Source organism: Oxyura jamaicensis, chromosome 6 (assembly GCF_011077185.1).
Source record: "Oxyura jamaicensis isolate SHBP4307 breed ruddy duck chromosome 6, BPBGC_Ojam_1.0, whole genome shotgun sequence".
In the NCBI taxonomy this organism is placed as follows: domain Eukaryota; kingdom Metazoa; phylum Chordata; class Aves; order Anseriformes; family Anatidae; genus Oxyura; species Oxyura jamaicensis.
In genome coordinates this window covers 9,291,079-9,311,224 of record NC_048898.1, presented here as the reverse complement: position 1 = coordinate 9,311,224, position 20,146 = coordinate 9,291,079, and the positions used below count along the sequence as shown (strand labels likewise).

General features: G+C 45.0%; 2 protein-coding genes and 1 long non-coding RNA gene across 4 annotated transcripts in view; 2 read left to right on the top strand and 1 right to left on the bottom strand.

Annotated features, from left to right (window-relative positions):
- Positions 1-26: 26 nt before the first annotated feature.
- On the top strand, positions 27-2,295 carry SLC18A3 (solute carrier family 18 member A3). The gene has a single exon (XM_035330048.1). The coding sequence runs from the start codon at positions 27-29 to the stop codon at positions 1,629-1,631; it is 1,605 nt and encodes a 534-aa protein (XP_035185939.1). The 3' UTR covers positions 1,632-2,295.
- A 1,123-nt stretch (positions 2,296-3,418) lies between these two features.
- The window catches only part of CHAT (choline O-acetyltransferase), a 37,803-nt gene continuing 21,075 nt past the window's right edge, over positions 3,419-20,146 (top strand). Inside the window, exons 1-8 of the mRNA XM_035330579.1 lie at positions 3,419-3,526; positions 4,689-4,699; positions 6,147-6,291; positions 9,179-9,370; positions 11,549-11,667; positions 13,072-13,125; positions 15,862-16,042; positions 17,053-17,230. Coding sequence (XP_035186470.1) covers positions 6,229-6,291; positions 9,179-9,370; positions 11,549-11,667; positions 13,072-13,125; positions 15,862-16,042; positions 17,053-17,230 — 787 coding nt within the window. The 5' untranslated portion in view covers positions 3,419-3,526; positions 4,689-4,699; positions 6,147-6,228. The remainder of the gene's footprint in view (positions 3,527-4,688; positions 4,700-6,146; positions 6,292-9,178; positions 9,371-11,548; positions 11,668-13,071; positions 13,126-15,861; positions 16,043-17,052; positions 17,231-20,146) is intronic.
- The window catches only part of LOC118169339, a 47,110-nt gene continuing 34,533 nt past the window's right edge, over positions 7,570-20,146 (bottom strand). For both annotated transcript variants that reach the window (XR_004752028.1, XR_004752027.1), the window contains exon 3: positions 7,570-7,633. This is a non-coding gene — a long non-coding RNA (uncharacterized LOC118169339). The remainder of the gene's footprint in view (positions 7,634-20,146) is intronic.

Sequence of the window (20,146 nt, the reverse complement as noted above, 5' to 3'; positions counted from 1 at the left end):
GCTGCGGCGGGGCGGCGCTGCCGGCGATGGCGGAGGCAGAGGCGGGGGCGGCGGGGCGGGCGCGGGCCGCCGTGGCGCGGCTCTCGGAGGCGGTGGGCGAGCGGCGGCGGCGGCTGGGAACGGCCATGGGGGAGGCGCGGCGGCAGCGGCGGCTGCTGCTGCTGGTGGTGTGCGTGGCGCTGCTTCTGGACAACATGCTCTACATGGTCATCGTGCCCATCGTCCCCGACTACATCGCGGCCATGCGCGGCGGAGGGGGCGCCGCCGGCCCGGCCGCGCCCGCGGGGGCCAACGAGAGCGGCGGTAGCGGCGGCGGCGGCAACCGGAGCCTGCTGCCCGCCCGGTACCCGCCGGCCACGGGGGGCAACGAGGACGTGCAGATTGGCGTGCTGTTCGCCTCCAAGGCCATGCTGCAGCTGCTGGTGAACCCGCTGAGCGGCACCCTCATCGACCGCGTGGGCTACGAGTTGCCGCTACTGGCTGGGCTGGCCGTCATGTTCCTCTCCACGCTCACCTTTGCCTTCGCGGCCAACTACGCGACGCTGTTCGCGGCGCGCAGCCTGCAGGGTCTGGGCTCGGCCTTCGCCGACACGGCCGGCATCGCGCTCATCGCCGACCGCTACTCGGAGGAGCCGGCGCGGAGCCGCGCCCTGGGCACGGCGCTGGCCTGCATCTCCTTCGGCAGCCTGGCCGCGCCCCCCTTCGGCGGCGTCCTCTACCAGTTCGCCGGCAAGCGGGTGCCCTTTCTGGTGCTGGCCGCCGTCTGCCTGCTCGACGGGGTGCTGCTGCTCGCCGTCGAGCCGCCCTGCGGCGCCGGGGCGCGGGACAACATGCCCGTGGGCACCCCGATCCACCGCCTCATGGTGGACCCCTACATCGCCGTGGTGGCGGGCGCACTGACCACCTGCAACATCCCCCTGGCCTTCCTGGAGCCCACCATCGCCAACTGGATGACGGAGTCGATGGGGGCCAGCGAGTGGGAGGTGGGCCTCACCTGGCTGCCTGCCTTCTTCCCCCACGTGCTGGGCGTCTACGTCACCGTCCGGCTGGCCGCCGCGTACCCACACCTCCAGTGGTTTTATGGGGCCCTGGGCATGGCCATCATCGGTGCCAGCTCCTGCCTGGTGCCTGCCTGCAGGAATTTTGGGCAGGTCATTGTTCCCCTCTGTGGCATCTGCTTCGGCATAGCTCTGGTGGACACGGCCCTGCTGCCCACCCTGGCCTTCCTGGTAGACGTGCGCCATGTCTCCGTCTACGGCAGTGTCTACGCCATCGCGGACATCTCCTACTCCGTGGCGTACGCCCTGGGGCCCATCGTGGCTGGCCAAATCGTGCACACCATGGGCTTTGCGCAGCTCAACCTGGGAATGGGGCTCGCCAACGTGCTCTACGCCCCTGTCCTCCTCTTCCTCAAAAATGTCTGCCAAATGAAACCCTCTCACTCTGAGAGGAACATCCTCCTTGAAGAAGGACCTAAGGGACTCTATGACACCATCAAAATGGAGGAGTGCAAAGGCATGGGCAAAAGCCTGCGGCCAGTGGGTCAGACAGAGGAGAATGTCACAGACTCTTACCGCAGAGACCTGGCAGGGGTGTCTGAGGAGGACTCATCAGACTACGAGTACAGTTAGGTTCTCCCACGCCGCCTGGGAACAAGGAGGGACGTGTGGGAGAGGGGAGGGGGGGAGATGAGAGTATTACTGCGTTCCATTTCTGTACCGACGTGCAATATATACAGTTTAACCTTTGTCATGATGTAATGGCTTTCTTCTTCTAGACTTATTTTAATCGGTATTTCCTTCAGCATTCTGGCAAGGTGTGTTGGGGGGGGGGCAATCCTGAAGAAAATTATCAGTGATAATTGGTATAAATCAGGGGGAGGGTCCTTCCAAAACAAACAACAACAAAAAAAAAAAAAACAACAAACACAAACCAAAAAAACAGCCTCGTTTCTGAAGTAATTGTGCAAAGTTTTCTCGAGCTGAAACTGTGTGACATAATGTATATCTCTGTAAAAAATAAAAAAAGCAAAAAAGTCTGTGTAAAATTTCAAATGGCGTATTCAGGGACTTAATAAATCTGGTGTACATATACTTAGATTTTCAGTTGGTTTCACATATTTAAGAAGAGCAACAACTATCACAATGATGTCTCATTCTTCCTTGGGAATAAACTGAAGTATTGTACTTTTTTTTCTCTCTCTTGTGCTGCTCTCTGGTAAGTGCAATATGCTGTATTATGTTCAAGTCCGAACTACAAGAATAATAGAACCTGAATAAATGGAATTGAAGGGGATCGATTGTCTTTGTTTCGTTGTTGCGGGCTGCTCGAGGGAGGGAGCTTGGTTTTGCTCAGTGTAACCCCTACGGTAACAATTCCTCCTAACACAGATCACATCGGGTACCAAACTGCCCAGCAGGAAAAGCCCCGTAGGAAATGTTCTCGTTCATTCTTCAAAATGTATGTTAACGGGGCCAAGCAAACAACATTGCACTGCCAACACGCTGGCCATCGCCTAAAAACGGCTCCGTTGTCCCAACTCGTATTCTCACACGAATTTAATTTTAGTTTTCCTGATCATGAATTAAAACGTTCCGCAGGTCACACTGTCAGCAGCTAGCAATGCAGCACCGCAAGACGCTTTTCATGGTGCTGAACGCTGCCGCGATGGCACTGAACGCACCCAATGCAGCCGGTGGGGCTTAAACTAAACAAAGAAAAGCGGGGAGATGGGCTTGGGCAAACGGTCGCCAGAAGTGGAAACCTCCGATCCATCTGCAACGGAACCAGGGCGCGTGTTTTGCTCTCCAACTTTCTCTTGAAATAAACCAAAATCGTTTATTTTAATTCCTACCTCGTTAGGAAACGAAATAAACGACTTACATTGTCGAGAAAAGCAAAGCACGGACACGAACAGCCGCGGCAACTACTAAAGGGCTTTCAGCCGTCCCCAGGGAGCCGGGCGCGGCGGAGGAGCTGCCGCCGAGCCGCCCGGGACGCGCAGCCCCGCAGCTCCCGTCGGGGCGGCCGCGCCGCCGCTCACAGGGCGCATAGCTCCCGAGAACAGCGCGGCGGCGCCTTGACACGGCGGGGCTGGCCGAGAGCAATGGAGCCGAGCCCCGTTTCCCTAACCCGCAGCCTCCCGCTTTGCGGTGCGCTGCAAGCCAGGCGGTGCCGCACGGCCCGGGGCCGCGCCCGAAGGGGGCGATGCCCTCCGTGGGCAGCCCGTGCCGCGGGGAGCTGCGGGCCCCCGGAGCTCCCCCTGCCGCCTCCGGGGAGCTTCTCGGCTGCCCCCGACGGTGCTCGGGGCGGGCGGCGAGCCTGTTGCGCGCAGCGGGAGGGGCGGGCAGGGCAGGACAGGGCCGGGCCGGGCCGGGCGGTGCCGGGGGCTGGGAGGAGCCAGACGGCGGCGGGGGCGCGCCGCGTTCCGTTCGCCCTCGGCCAGAGGGGACCCGGCCGCCGTGAAGGTGGCGGTGGCGGTACCCCGGCCGGAGCCGCCGCGGAGCGCCCCGAGCAGCAGCAGCAGGTAGGCGCGGGCGGCGCGGCCCCGACGGCCAGAGTCGGGCGGGGGGACCGCGGGGGCTCGGTGCCCTCCCCGGGGACACGGCGAGGGAAGGGCCGGCGGTGCCCGGGGTGCCGTGCCGGGAGCGCTCCCCGCGGTCCCGTGGCGGCTGCGACCCGCGGGGATTCCCGGCGGCAGCAGCGGGCTGCGTGGGGTCCGACCCCGCCTGCGCGCCCCTGAACTTCGAGCGTTGGGTCCCGGGAACTTCGAGCGGGGCTCCCTGACACCGCCCGGGGCAAGCACCGGCACAGGGGGCAGCGTAACGCCCCGGTGCGAGGTACGGCAGGCTGCCTCCGGGTCCGACCGCACGGAGAACTCGGTGTATATCAGCACAGTGCTTACAGCACTGCCCTTCTGCTGTCAGCTGCGCGGGAGATCAGTGCCTTTTGTTGCGGATTTGAGCTGCTGCTGGGAGCTGCGGGGAAAACCACCGGCTCCCCAGCCTGCAGTGACTTGCAGCCGTCCTGCTAAGCCGCTCACCCTGGCCTGCCAGCTAAGCTAGCTGTAAATCAAAACAGCTAGGATTATTTTTTTCTTTTGCTTAATAACTTTGACAATGCACCTCAAAACTATCCGAGTGAGCAACTTTGAAGTCATCTTGAATTTGTGCAGGATTTTCTCTCGTGTCAGTTTTCCTTGTTTAGTATTACGCAAATATGGGCTTGGGTGTGATGCTAAGCCGGCAGCTGCCAAACCAGAGACAAAGCCTCAGTCCATCCACACAACAGAGGAAAGTATAGTTCACTCTATCACCACCAAACTCTTTATCACACTCATTTTACAAATATGTGAGTCTGTTACTGGCAATACTTCCCACGGACACAGAGCCAGTATGGACCTGGACTTTGTGTGCTATTTACTGCAGTTTGACAAACATCAGCAAAGAAAGAACAGAAGTCCCAGTGAGGAGAACAGCAAGCAAGGTTTTCCTCTAGGGGAAAATAGGGTCTCTGAAGACAAAATGGCTGCTCGGTATTTGAATGCTGGCAGGGAGCTGAGGCCAGCATAGCTACAAGTGAGCAAACCACCGTCTTCCAAGAGCTGGAGGACATGTCCATTATTTGCAGAGCTTTGAACCTGTGCTGCTATGTGATGAGACTCGTGTAGCACACGAGAGGAAGTGGAGCAGCGCAGCGGGTTAATGTGGCCTTTCGGCAAGGGAAATTGTCTCTCACCTGGGTTGAAATCCTGAGCAGATGACAGATCAACATGAGTTTGCCGTGTGGCTCATTGCAGTGCCCCAGGGACATCTCTCAACCTTACACAACCTACTTCACAGCACAGGGCCCCAGTGGCAGTGCAGGACAGTGAGAGGACAGGATCAACTCAGCATGTCAGTGACAGTGTACAAGTTGTACAAGATTGCAATCACCAAGCCAGTTCCTCAGGAGAGGAATAATATGAAGCCCTCCCTGCCCATCTCTAACCAAACTCTTCATTTCACTTTCATACACTGAACTTTTTATCCAAAATGTTTTAAAAGCTGCTGTAGAAGTAATTCAGGTGCCCTTAATTTGTAGTCCCAAGGGTTTCAGAAAGAAAATACGACTTTTTCTATGTAGTCAACAGATGCTTTCTTTTATATTTTGCTAACCCACAGTACAAAGTAATTAAAAAGAAACTCCTGTGATCTGTCAAGACCTGTCTGCACGCACAGAACTACTGCTGCTTTAACTGTACCACTGCAACTGAAGGACAACGGCTTGGTGTGGGCACTATTATATGAAAAGAAGTATGTCTTGGTATAGCCTATTCTTGTGCAGAAAATGAGTAAGAGGCATCTTTAGAGTTGAAAACCAAGATAAACACAATACCAGAGAGACACGTGCAGAAGTATTTGCTCTCTCACAGATGAGTTCCGTGACTTGTGTCAGGATAAGCCATTTCCCTGGATAAGTAGATGCTATTTGGAAAGGCTGCTGGTCAGAGCAACTCAAACACAGTGTATGCCACCTTTCCCAGCCCTCCTGCAGCCCAGAAGCTATGCCTCAAAGCACCCACACCCTGTGAGCTTCCAGCCTGCAGGGGGGAAAGGCACATCTCCATCGAGTCCCTTTCTACTGCTTCCACATCTCTAACAGGAAGGCGACAGCACCTCACTGTATCAGTGGATCAATACATTTAAAGACTGCAGTGCTTTCAGATAAAATAGTAAAGGGAGGACATATAAGATCTGTAGATAGTCAACTGCAACCTTATGGCTACCTGTGCCGACACAGGTACATTCACAGAACAGCCACCTCTCTCCTCCAGCTAATGGCTAACAGTAATACAATGTGCACAGATCATGGCACAATGCATTGCAAAGTAGATTAGAGTGAGAAAATAATGCTCACTGAGAAGGGACTGTTTATGTGCATCAGATAGTTTTGGAGAAATAAATTTATAGCGAAATGGGACAAACAGACTGTCAGAGCAATCTCCACAGGGCTCAGATCAGCTAGCTTTGAATCTTGTACTTCTGTTTCTCTTCAGTTTTGCATTCTGAAGCTTCCATATATGCTTGTGCAGGGAATACTTCCCATGAACATTTTCATTATAAATAATGGGTACTGACTGGACTTTAAATCTTTTTTATTTCCAGAACTGAGGCGTGAGGCTCTGTAAGTGCCCCCAGGTGACTTCAATTTCTGTCCTCTACAAAAAATACCAAAAGAAATGCAGGAATGCCTGTCCTAGAAAAAAACATGCAGAAGAAGGAGAAAGATTCTTCCAGTAAAGATGAGACAGTAAGTGACTGTTTTAGGGAAAAAAAAAAAAAAAAAAAAAAAGCAGGTTCAAGATGGTTTACTTTTAACAGCTGACAGTAAGACTAATGTTGTAAATTAATGTAAATTACATTAATAATTGTAAACTAAGCTCTGTTCTAGAATTGTTTTCTTTATTTCAGGGAACACTACTTAACCTGCAGCAGGTTATACTCAGAACTAATATTAGTGCTTCCCATATCCACATACAGTCCTCCTCCCAACATCCCATGAAGAATTCTAGCAAGTGAAATATTGCAATACAACAAACAGATGCATTACTACATGGGCAGAGATGGCATGTAATTATTTCTTAACAGTACAAAACTATCAAACTATCACATATGATTCATTTGCAAGTGGGTTTAAAAGATGCCGCATGTTTATGCCTATCATTAGTCATTTAAATCCCTTTTGTGTTTAAAGCTTTTTTCCTTAACCAGACTCATGAAAATGTACAATAACCTTATCCAGAAAGGACAGGCCAAACTCAGGTATCAAAAAGAAATTTGGCACATTTATTTTCTCTAGCCACAAAATCAGTGATAGAACAGATTCCCAACTAAATACAGATTGAAACTGAAGAATTACCATTCTTTTATTTCTGAGATCCAGGGTGTATTACAGGCTAAACTGGATTTTCAACTCTGTTAGCAATGGGTAATCCAATGACACTGTTTATGAGTATCTGTCATCTTCAGTTTCTAGATAGGGAAATGCAGTGCAGCACTGACTTTCCTGTGTCTGACACAAGGCAGTGCGGGGATTTCAGCTCAGAGGACACCCACTCCGTGCTGTCTGTTCAGAGACCTTCCTCCATCCTGCTTCCTTCCCACATGCACTGGCAAAGGAGTTTGCAGCTAGCCTTGCTCTGAGCAGCAGGTGGGACTAGGTGACTGCCAGGCATCTCTTCTGAACAAAATCGTGCTGTGGTCATACGATCTGAAAATGAATGTCTGTTACATCAAGTACAAGTGAAAAAAGCTGAACTTTACCTGTTTAAGGAGACAGGCAAAAAGCTAATAAAAGGAACAAACTCTTCAAAAGTTTATGGTCCACACTCACTATTCATTCTCAACTGAGAGACATGTCTACCTCCATGAAGACCCGTGCTTAGAGCATTAGACCTTCTTGCAATTTCCCAGTCCTTCATGGATTTCTTCGTTGCCAGATTTTCCCAGTGCTTCCATAATTCCTCTGGCTTTTAAATGATTAATTACACTTCACTTGCTTAATTTTACATTAAAAAAAAAAAAAAAAAAGAAAGGAAAGTCAATTGTCTGGACAGCATGAGCTTGTTTTCTTCCCAGATCCTATTGGTTTCCTTTAGCAAACAGGATAAGGATAAAGCAAGTATTAACAGACATGTTTTTTATCACGTTTTCTGGGAGTGTTTCAGGCTGACCGACAACAGAGTTTTAACAGGGTGAAACTCAGATTTATTGAGGATTCTCATTACGGTCTTCTTGTATGTAGTCAGTGCTAACAAACAGGCAGACCAGCACATTTTCTATTTCTGCAACTTTATAACCAATCATGTTATCAAATATTAACCCAGAGTTTTACTGATCACAAGCTAAGTACATTCTTTACTAATGAAGTACCTTCTCATAATTAATTATTTTATTATGTTTGAATGTATTTGAAGATTTTCCTGAGTCTACTTCAGAATATATGCTTGTGTCATCCCAATTTGTTTTTTTGTTCTAGGATTTCTAGAATTTTTACTATGGAATATGCTCTTTTTTTTTTTTTTCTTTTTTTTTCTTTTTTTGGTAATATTCTTTTTTTTCCTTTCCCACTTGTTTCTTGGCACATCCATTTGAAAATTTCATTGGCCAAAGGCCTACAAACAGAACTACTGGAGAGGCAGCACCACTTCAGGATTTCTTACTGCTGCATACTATATCCTAAAATCCAGGCACTTTATGACCTAATGAAACTCCACTGAAGTCACACAGTTACATTTGCAGTGATCAGTCATCTCAACTGCTAAAACAGAATAAATGGATTCAAAAAGGGATGCAATATATTCATCAGCAACAGGACTATCACAGTTACTAAATGCAACAGTCCTAACAAAGTCTCCAGTTTGTTCTAACCCACTGCTTGTGGGGTAGTGCAAGAGCCTATATAAGTAGGCTGGGCCTCCCCTGCTTCCTCTCCATTTCCCAAAGTATCTGTTACTGACTGCTAGCAGAGATTGCTGGGCTAGGCAGGCACTTGTTTCAGCCCACAGAGCCGTTTTGATATACACTGGCCTGCACTTGCAGATCTCAAAATCAGTGTCCATATACTACTACTACAAACCAAATACTACTACTACTGCTACAAAATGCTACTGTACCAGGTCTGCCTGGGATGGAGTTACTTTGTTCCACAGCAGCCCATAGGGCACTGTGTTCTGGACTTTTGACTGATAAACTGCTGATAACATGCCGCTGTTTCGGCTGTTGCTGAGCAGTACTTGCCCAGCATCAAGGTGCACAAGGAGCTGGGAGGGATACTGCCGGGACAGCTAACCCAGACTGACCAAAGGGATATCCCATACCATATGTCATGCTCAGCAGTTCTGGGCTGGGTAGCTATTGCTTGGAGACTGGCTGGGCATGTCTGTTTGTGGAAGGCGGTGAGTGATTGCCTTCGCATCACTTTTTTTTTTTTCCTCTTTCTCCTCACTTTTTTTTCCACTTTTCTTCTCACTTTGCCTGTTGGGGGAAGTGAGCAAGCAACTGTGTGGTGTTTTTCTGCCAGCTGAGGCAAACCCAACAGCCACGCTGCCTATCTAACAACAACAAAACAGGACATTTGGGGAATAAGCAGAGTTGCTTACTAATCTTTTTTTTTTTTTTTTTTTTTTTATGATTAGGTTGTGCCAAAACTTCCAGTTCCACCACTGCAACAGACCTTATGCATGTACCTCCAGTGCATGAAACACTTGGTGCCAGAAGAGCAATTTAGAAAGACCAAGGGCATTGTGGAACAGTTTGGGATTGCAGGAGGCCTGGGGGAATCGTTACAGCAAATCCTTGAGGAAAGAAGGGAAAAGACAACAAACTGGGTAAGAAAATACAAATTAGAAAAATAATTGCTGTATTGGAAGATGCTCGTTTACAAACTATCTGCAATGTTCTGTATATGATCACCGCTTTCTTTCAACAGGTCTCTGCAAAACAGGGATCACGTCAGCTTCTACCAAATGGAATGAATATTTCAGACATGTTAGGGTAGAATTTGCAAACAGTGTCAAAATCCACGTCATTATTACATTTTCAGGTCAACAGTTTGTTGAGATAAATGAGGGAATTCATGCATTTCAGGACCCAGGTGTAAGTGCTACCTATAGGATGCACTATGTTACATCCTTTTGGGATGTAATTTCAGCTTTTCTCTTCAATGATAATTAGACTCAGATTTTTTATTCAAATGAAAAATGAAATCTGATGGGTCTATAAGAAGTATCCTGTACACCCATCTAACCAAAGCTCTGTTGCTGTCAAATTATTCTGGAATGGAATACTTAGGGATAGGAATTCTTCTTTAAAATAAGACTGCTGTCTGACATTCACTGTCATGGTGTACTAGTGTGGTTACTCCAAAGTACCTTCTTGGTAGAATATACACACACACACATATATATAGCACACAGGCAATGCTGAGACCTCAGCCTTTAAAAAAGTCTAGGTTTCTCCTTTCCAATACAGGAAAATGAAATAAGCTACAGAAAAAATAGATTTCAAACTTCCACAAAGTCACAACTCATCCTGCCTGCGTTCACCATGTAAGAATATGGCAACTGGAAACTAGAAACACTGATTTTATTGAAGTCCTTCCAGCCCAGCAAGGGAAAGAGCCACTCAGTGGTTTCATGGACTCAGTGACATCCTGTAGGCTTGCTACTGATGTCAGTGAAGTGTTATTTTTCCTTAAATCTTCCGTTACGTGATCCACTAGAATACTCTATCAAACTGTTTTGATAGTCAGAAAAAAAGGCTACTGGGTGGGCAGTGCTTTTATTTTAAAAGCAGTGCTTAGTTTCTCTTCTACTTGTTGCCACAGTCTGAGGGCTCCACTGCATACCACCCAATCTGCTTTTGTTATTCACATCATAGAACTTCATGTTTTTGGTGGCTAAATTAACCATTTCTTAAATGGCATTGCTGTTAATGCCAAGAGAAAACTCTTCTTTTAACCACTTAGAGTATAAAACCTTCAGAGGAAGGATGTATAAGTATTTTCTGAAACATCTCAGCTTTAAGTACTGGTTATTAAAAACGAAAACCTGATTTTTTTTTTTTTTTTTTTTTTTTTTTTCCTACCGGGAACTTTACTTGACGGGGTACAGCTCTGGTCTGTTCTCCTGAAGACTCCAGAGACTGTGGGGGAAGCATCTGTTCTAACAGCAATGAAATATCTCAGAGGAAAGCTTTTTCTACTGATGCATGCATTCATAATTATTTTTGCATAATTTCATTGTTGTGTATAGTTCCTATATGCAAAGCATGCCCACTAAACTCAGACAGACCATTTCATCGTTTTAGGATGTCCTCCATTTTCCAAATAACAATTCTTTAAGCCCTGCTCAGACGTAAAGAATACCATTACCATACCTCTGTGTTTTTAATAAAAATGGTTAGAAATATAGTCTGTCTGGGTCAAGCACTGGTAATTTGCATTTGTGTCAGTGGACACAGAGGGAATTCTCTGGAGGCCCTATTCACGTGCCAGTATCTCCAGGACCAAGCCATTAGGCTCAGAAAATTCTTATCTCACTCTGCCTTTTTCAGGATGGTATCTGACGGCTAACAACAGAGCATCTTGGCATTGTTGACAAATATTTGTAGCCCCTTGAGGAAAGCCACTGCTAAGCAAAATTCTGTCTGCCTCTTCAATATATCCCAGTCACTATGCAGGAGTCAGCAGCTAGAATGTTGTACTCAAAGATCTTTTTCTCGTAGAGGGAAGCAAACAACAAAATACCCAAACCACCACAATACAGGGCTTGTTTGCTTTTTAATGGAACATGCTGTAAATTGCCATTGATTGAAAATGGGATTATGGAATTGCGGCTGATTTCAGCTGAGCTGAGGTCACAGAGCCCAGACTGAAAATGCTCAGCGGCTCCATTAATCAGAGCCCATGCCTGACACCGGGGTCACCAAGCATCCCCCGCCCCGACTGCTGTTCTGTGTGTTGCTCCTGGCTCTAAGATCGTGTTTTGTCCCCTTTCCTCCCTCAGGTGTTTAACTACTGGCTGGATGACATGTACCTCAACAACCGGCTGCCTCTCCCAGTCAATTCCAGCCCAGCAATTATTTTTGCTCGTCAGTATTTCAAGGATATAAATGACCAGCTAAGGTAATGTATTAAGAGTTTGCATCTTGCATTAAATGAAAGGATATTTTAAATATCGTGCTTTTGCAAAGACACAATCTACTTTCATTGAAAAATAAGGGCTGTAACCGTTAAATGATTTCCTAGAAGAACTGAGGTTACTCATACAGTGATTCAGAAATAAGTGTCATTACTGTTGCATTTATTGCATGAAAAAAATGTCATGGCATTTATCTTTTTCTTTTTTTTTTTAAGGAATACGTGCAAAGTGTTACATTATATAATTCAAATGAACCGTTTTTATGGGAAAAATAAATACTAATTTCTGATATGTTGTTTAAAGGAAAATAATCTGTAACATGCCATCATTATGATACCTACTCACCCTGCAAACTGGAAAGGCCATGTTAAATTGTCCCTTCCAGGTGCTCAAAAGGACACTAGAAACACAGGGGATCTAAGAATAAGAATTCAGAGATCATTCCTCCTCAGGAACGTGGCTTCATTCAGGCCCATCTTTCCCAGCTCCTGAACTGACCTTTCTCCTTTGAACTGGCAATTACTGTCATTTCAAAAGTGGAAAGGTAGAGGAGTTGCCAAGCACAGAATATACCTCTCCAGACACCCCTAAAACAGGGTTCAATTTTTCAGCCTTTGCCAAAACGTTTTCTCCTTTTAAACAGTAAACCAGATCAAATCTGCTTTCATATAATGCAATTTTCCTCTTTGCTTTTAGCACTCTCTAGCTGCTCATTACTGGAAGAATTAACTGCATATGAATTTATGCTATCATAAACCAGCCAGAACCTCAAAGCCGATACGTTATTTTGGCGTTTTGCGTAGACAGCCAATGTATCTCTTTACTTAACTTTAAACATAATTATAAATGCTTCCATTCGTTACTGCCTGAATTTATTGTGCACACAGCTTTCTAAAAACCTCAGCTTTGCATTTGCTAATGCACATGCTTTAACATGGAAATATTTCTCTCAGAGCCTCCCATTCAGACACAATGTAAATGGGCAGTGTCAGGAAATAGTACACCTGTCTGCAGCCCTGCAGAAAGAATATCTGCTCAGGACAGGAAGTACTCTAATAAATTGGACAGCTTATGAGTATTGATATTGAAACCCATGGTAAGGATCCTATTAAATATTCAGCCTCTGCTCCCGTTCTCTAAATAAATGCTTCCAGGCTTCCTACTCTAGCAGTTTAACCATTTGAAGGGTCCATCTCTGGGATTTCATATTTCTCTTGACGTGAACTAATTTAGGATTTGGGTGTAGGCAGGGGACTCTTCTTGCAAAGCCAGAAGACTTTCTCTCCTTTTGCTGTGTCATCAATCATTCAGGCTCTCTTGTCTCTCAGAAACAGTCCAGCATTGCTGAATGACAAAAGACTGATGTCATTTCTGCCTGTTACTTGCAGGTTTGCTGCCAATCTTATTTCGGGCGTGCAAGACTATAAAACTTTACTAGACACGTAAGTAACTCGGAAGGAGGGTTGCTGTGGAGCCCTGCTCTATAGGGCTTCTGATTCAAGGGTGCTGTAGCATGCCCAAAGTGAGGCTGTGTTGCACCTCTCCAACGTTTGGAAGGGCTGGGGATCCAGCACAGCTGCTTCAGCAATTTTTTATGTGCTTTCCACTTTATTACTGCAGTCTAATGGCTTGGGGAAGGATGCTTTTTGATGCCTGGCAGTCATCACTTGCGCTTGTGCAGTGCAGCCCAAAGGACACAGAGCTACTGAAAGCATGCCAGGAGGGCCGTGCTCCCCAGACCAAAAGAGCAGCAGTGCAGGAATGCAGCCCGCACCCCTACCTGGGTACCAGCCACCTGCCAGAGTGCCATACCCACCGGGTACTGCACCCTCCATGTAGAACATCAGCCCCCTGCACCCTCACCAAAAGAAAAATAACACATCCCACCACAAGAAGGAAGCCTTGCCACAAACAGTCTGATTCAGTGGGTAATGAAAACAAACAGGTTGCATATTCCATTGTTATTTTCTGTATATAAACTCAGGAAGGAATCCATTCTTTTTTAAGTCATGAGGTAGCTCATAACAGCATTTTACAAAGCACCACCTAGCCTCACCCAGTGTGTTCCAACTTTACTGCTGAAGTCACTGCTCCCTGAAGAACAGAAATAGTGGCGAGCCAAGCACAGCAGACACTGCACCATAGTGGAGAAGGGATCATTTTCCTGGCTGGAAATACAACAGGCCTATGTGATATGCTTATTTGGATGCAGAAAGCAAAATCCATATTTAAACAACATAGTCCCTATCTTTATGAATCAGATCTTTTTTTATATATATATATATATATTAAAAAAAAAAAAAAAGGAAAAAAAGGGAAAGGTCTTTTTTGTGGAGTGAAAAAAATCATTTTTCACTTCCAAAGTCTGAGAGCTACTCAGAAAGTATAGAAGTAGTACTTTTTTAAGAAGTGCCTTTGTACAAGATATGCCATAGACCAGCACTGATGTGCTATGAAGTACTGTTGCATACTAATGTAGTTCATTGCATCTTTATATAACAGCATCTGAAATGAGATAAGAAACCACATTACTCAACCAAAGGATAATTTAAATTATTATTTTGGCCCTACTACTATTTTGGCCCTATCAATAATCATTTAAGTCCTCAGTAGAACGCCCTCATATTATGATTGCTGTTTGCTTATCAACCCATGTGTATAATTATGAGGACACCCTAATTGTACCATCTTCAGTTCCTTGTTACTGCTAAGGACTTTTACCAGCAAGTCTGCTGCTAGCTTCTCCTGAGTCATCCCACATGCAGATGCATCCCAGCCCAAACCCAAGTGTTTAGTTTTAACTGTGCAGTTATTCCATACAATTGCCAGGAATAAATATTTCAAAGCATGCCAAACTTGCTGATGTAAGACAATCATAAGATTTTAGACATCTCTCTCCTAAATTGGTATAAGATTTTTGGTCCCATCAGAGTTAATAATTGCTTTCCTAACTGCTGCAACTACAGATTGTTTTATCTAAATCTACCATGTTAATCCACTATTTTTGATTATCATAGATGCTCTCTAAGACTTTTTAACACTCGTGTGCTAAATAATGTGTTAAATACAAGAGAATTTCTGCATTATACAAAAGGAGAGAAGGGGAACACTAATAATCCTATTTTGCTGATGAGGAACAAAAAAAAAGTTAAGCAACTCTACAAGTAAAGTGTTCCAGAGACTTCAACAGCCAGGAACTGAAGTGCATATCCCTGGTTTAGAATTGCTGCAGTCCTAAAGAGACAGTTAAACAAGCTAAACTATCATAAAATGCTACCCTGTACCAGTTGCTTGACAGTAACCCTCCTTGTGTGCTGCTTTGCCCTGGTCCCTTTCTGGCAGGCTTAAAGCTTTGCCCTTTTTTGCTGAGGCAAAACCTCTTCATCACATGATCTTCTTCCTCTTGTGGTCTCTGTAGCCTCCCCCAAGTGACAATACCATTATTTCCTGCTGCAGTGTCAGTGGGATATTTTACAATCCATAATCATAATTGCAGTAACTTTTTTTTTTTTTTTTTTTTCCTTGTCGATACAGAATCCTTTTAGGAAGTGTTGTTTCCATGTGCCTTCCAATTAAGAGGGAATGGGTTTTCAGTACTTACTTCCCCATAGATCTCAGTAAGGATTAGCACATAAGTAAGGCTCTCTGGAAAACAGAAATGACCTCTGCATTGCCCCAATCATTCCTGTTCATCAGGCACGGCCGTTTGGTCCAGAGGGGATGCCTTCTCACATGCCGCTCTAACTACTCGGCACAGCACAGGCCTGCTGTCATTTGCACTGAATTCTATCTCTACTTTTTTTCAAGGTGCTACATCTTTTCCAGCCCTCCTGCTGCTGCTAGCTTCCGTCCGGGCAAGTTTCCGGGGTCCCTTCTAGGCAGGCTTCCCAAGCACATCGCAAAGCTGCTCATGACCTGCTATTTTTTCCTTTTCCACTAGATGATAATGCAATTGCTTAATGAATATGCATGAGGCTGCCAGGAATGATGTATTTAATTTTGGTATGGGAATTCATATATTTCCCTTATACCGTAATCTCGTTTTATTATTCAATTTGTGTTATACCTGATCTAATTGTAACAGAACAAAGGACAGATTAGATTTCTTTTCCTTTCTCTCTCTCTCCCCCCCTCCCCTCTTTTTCTCTGGCTTTGTTTTTCTTCTTCTCTCTCTCCAGCCATGCTTTACCTGTTGATTTTGCTCGTGGACAGCTGTCTGGTCATCCTCTCTGTATGAAGCAATACTATGGACTCTTTTCTTCCTATCGTCTTCCAGGACATACCAAAGATACCCTTGTGGCCCAGAAAAGCAGTGTAATGCCAGAACCAGAGCACATCATTGTTGCTTGTAACAACCAGGTAAATGGTCGTTCTTTTTTTATACCTTTCTATATTTCTTAGTTTGTTTAAATTTACTCAAGAAGAGCCTAATCAAATCACTGTTCAGAAACACAATTAGTGTGCTACGTATGAGCTCGCTGCTTACCAAGGATTTGCTGACAATATTTCCAAAAGATGCTTCTGCAGCATTTTTGTCCTTAGCCCACATTATGTTCTAAGTACAGTGATGCAGAAAAGAGGAATGTGGCAAAATTCATTTGCCTTCTTATTCAAACAAAAATGTTTATTAAACAGAGGAGAAATCACAGAGGAAAAAAATCTTATTAGAGTGCATTTGCTGGAAATGCTCTTCTCTTGACAGTCAAGTATTGGCACACAATGCATGACATATACACCACCTTCCCACGTAAGGGGGACTAAATTATACCTGCAGAATTTAGCACAGGTGCAAGCAGAAATACTGAAGCATTAGAGCAAGCTTGGCTCAACCAGCAACTGCCCTCAAGCAGCAGAGTACATTGGCTGGGCAGAAGACCTTATCACCCAGCTTGACATTGCGTAGCACTGCAGCTGTAGTGTACCCACTGGCCCCCTTTGGATGAAGGGGTAGATCCCAGCAAGTCCCTTTTCCAGGAAGTCCTGTTCTTCACCTCAATAGGAAGTTCTCTAGGTTCTGTATGCCACTTTTAAACGAATAATACCATGGAAAGTATTTACATACTTTGTGGTTTTATCTCCTCATGTGTTTTTAGGCTTATTCAAATAACATATGTTATTTGAGTCCAATGTACCATGCAAGTCCTTTATAGCCACTGCTGTAAAAACCACAGAGGTTTTTTCCATAGAGGTGAGCCCTGGGCCAGTCTCCAGTGGTTTTGCTTGCCGTGGTCCACAGGTCTGGCTCTCCAGGCAGGACTTCAGCACCTTGGAAACATCTACCCAGATGAAGGCAAAGTGTTATACCAGTAAGGGTCCAACACATCTGTGACTGTTCTTCTGAATTCTTTTTTTTTTTTTTTTTTTTTCAGTTTTTTGTTTTGGATGTTGTCATTAATTTCCGTCGTCTCAGTGAGGGAGATCTTTTCACTCAGTTACGAAAGATAGCCAAAATGGCAGAGAATGAAGAGGAAATGCTGCCTCCAATTGGCCTGCTGACAACAGATGGAAGAACAGAGTGGGCAGAGGCCAGGACGATCCTTATGAAAGGTTAGCAGCAGCAATCCCAGCTTTCTCTTCTTCATCTTCTTGCTCCTCTTCCTCCTCATCATCATTGCCTTTCTTTGCTGGCAGTGAACCTTACAGCAAATATAGGACTGAATGTGCAGCCTCACTGCTGAATATTTTTGGCAGGAGCAAACTCAATACCTGTAATCATTCAGATGTACGTTACAAAGGAAGCAGCAGATATGGTTTGACCTTGTGGTTGTGTATGTTTAAGTGTTATGCCATGTAAATAGCTCTCGTTCCATTTTCTGTTTTTCATCACATAAACTGCATTACATCAGATTCTGTGATTTGTCTCTTTCTTCATATCCATTATGTACCAATAGGAATGATGTACCCTCTTAGCTTTTGGCAACTATTAGATGTTTTTCGTCTCATCTAACAAAGGCATGTAAAAGTTAAGTGTCTATTGAATCTAGCTGTGTACTCTCTCTAGTCAATGGAGAAAGAGAGAAACTACTAAGACTGATTCACCCAAATCTTAAGTAAGTATCTAAGAAAGGTGACACCAATCATAATCTGGGGATAGTTACCTCTCTCTTCCAACAACAGACAGCATTTAGCTGTCTTGGATGCTGGACTTTGAAGGCCCGACAGATGAAAATAAAGGGTGGAATAAGTCACCTCTATTGCTTCGCACCTTAGACATTTCACCTTGAAGCTAAATGATGTAAATGCCCTATTTTTACCCTTTTAGATGACTTAGATATTCATTTTTCCCATGAAAAATGTTAACTCTTTATTCCCAACTCAACAATGCTATAGAAAAATTTGTCGTTTCACCAACGCCATGGAATATACAAGAGCTGCCAATAGTCTCAAAACATTTTTAGCATCCCAAGGAAGATACTCCCTTTTCCTATTCAAAGTTCTCTGTGCTTATAAGGGCATTATATATATTGCTATATACACCCACTCCTGACTGATATTAGAGTTTAACAATAGATATCAAAGACAATAGTAATTCTTCTGCAAGGCTACATAGTCTATAAATAGTGAGAGGTTATTAAACTTTTCACTGATGAATGATACCAGAACGCATAAACCAGAAGATTCTGTGGCTTTCCTAAAATCTGCATGTTAGAACTACAGAGCATCTATCCCACTGTGCTCTCCTCATGCTCAATCAGTCAGGTTGTAACACAGTAGCTTAAAGAAAGTTAACAGATAAAGAAAGTTAGCAGAGGAAATATGATTTTTTTTTTCCCCTGTTAAAATAACAAGATCCCAACCTGGTGCAATTTGCAGGGGATGGCATCCCTGTACTAGTGATGCTGGTGCTGATGAATTCTGGTGTGTGTACTCTCATGATTAAGGATGCTTAGAAAGTGCCTTTTGAGACAGCTGACTTAGAGGCACCTTCTAGCTTACCTCTGTTAAAGCAATGAGATTCATTCTGTGAACAAGAAAAAATAGATATTCAGAGCTGCAAGGCGTGACATAATTCATTACGGCTAAAATCCACTTGTGTTGAAGAATCTTACCTCTCTGGATTGACACTGGACACTATTTCTCTGAAATGCTTGGCTCTTATTTGACTCTCTAAGATTCTCATTTGCTTTTAAGCTCATTAATGCTGCATAGCCAGGCCCTGTCTAGCTGCTTTTGTTGTCAAACCTCCTGCTGGTAGAGCTCTCACTCTCAGGAGCTCGACTTCTCTGTCCCCCTGCTCAGCAAAAGTTTTGCTTGTGCTTCTGAAATAATCAGCAGAATTAGAAGGTCTAACAAACCTGAAAGAAATTTCTCTGGATGGCAAACATGGGGAGGTTACTTCAGCATCAAAGAGAAGCCAAGCAACAAGTAACAAGATGTTAGGTCAAGGCTAGATGGGAAACCTTCAAAACTGCCGGCCCCAGTGGAAGCTGGCACACCTTACTCATTGAAGAGCTGAAACATGTGCAGACATCATTCTGCCCCTGTCACTCTACGTGCAACTTCAGATTTGCGAGTGTTTTCCCGTTCTTAGCTCCATACTAACAGAGTCCAGCCCCTGACGACGCATGAAGATGTTAACCAAGTAAAAGCCATCCTCTCTATCTGCAGGTGTTAACTGCATCTTCTGTCCTCAAAGATGACACTCATAATTTCGAAGAGCTGGCATCAACACTCAAAATTACCTCCTTTATTTTCTTCTCCCATTTGGATCAATATTTCACTCTTTTGATATAAGGCTATTGTTAATTATATGAAGAAAAAAAAAAGGCAGAAGTATCATTCAGAATTTTCTTCTAAATGTCCTTTCTACCCACACAAAACTTCGCCAGGGTCATAGCTTCTCTGAGATCATGAGTGCCTACGCATCATCAGTAGGGTAAATTAATTTGGAACTGAAGTCAGTGTTCAATTTCTTCACAATCCATTACATAGCCTAAAATAAATCATAGGTTCACAAGAGAAATTCATTTCATACATTTTTAAAGGAGAACAGACTGTTTTCAGTCAGTTGTGGTCATTTAAAGCAAAAAATGTTGGGGATTGTCTCACTGGAGATGGGTTCACATTCTATTCAATAGATACATAATACTGAATAACTAAGTATTATTTGGGTTGTTTAAAAAGTAATCATCATTAAAGAATGAATTCCATTGAAGTATTCCATTGAACATCACCAGCTTCAACAAACCTATAGTCAGGACGTTAGAAACTAGCATCAGCCTAGAGAAGAGGAGGCTGAGGAGGGACCTCATCGCGGTCTACAACTTCCTCACGAGGGGGAGTGGAGAGGTGGGTGACCTATTCTCCCATAAACACCAGTGATAGGACCCGCGGGAACGGGGTGAAGCTGAGGCAGGGGAAGTTCAGACTAGATATCAGGAGGATATTTTTCACTGAGAGGGTGGTTGTGCACTGGAACAGGCTCCCCAGTGAAGCAGTCACTGCACCAAGCCTGTCTGAATT

Coding starts and splice junctions, on each gene's coding strand:
- SLC18A3 (XM_035330048.1), top strand. CDS start 27: ATGGCGGAGGCAGAGGCGGGGGCGGCGGGGCGGGCGCGGGCCGCCGTG.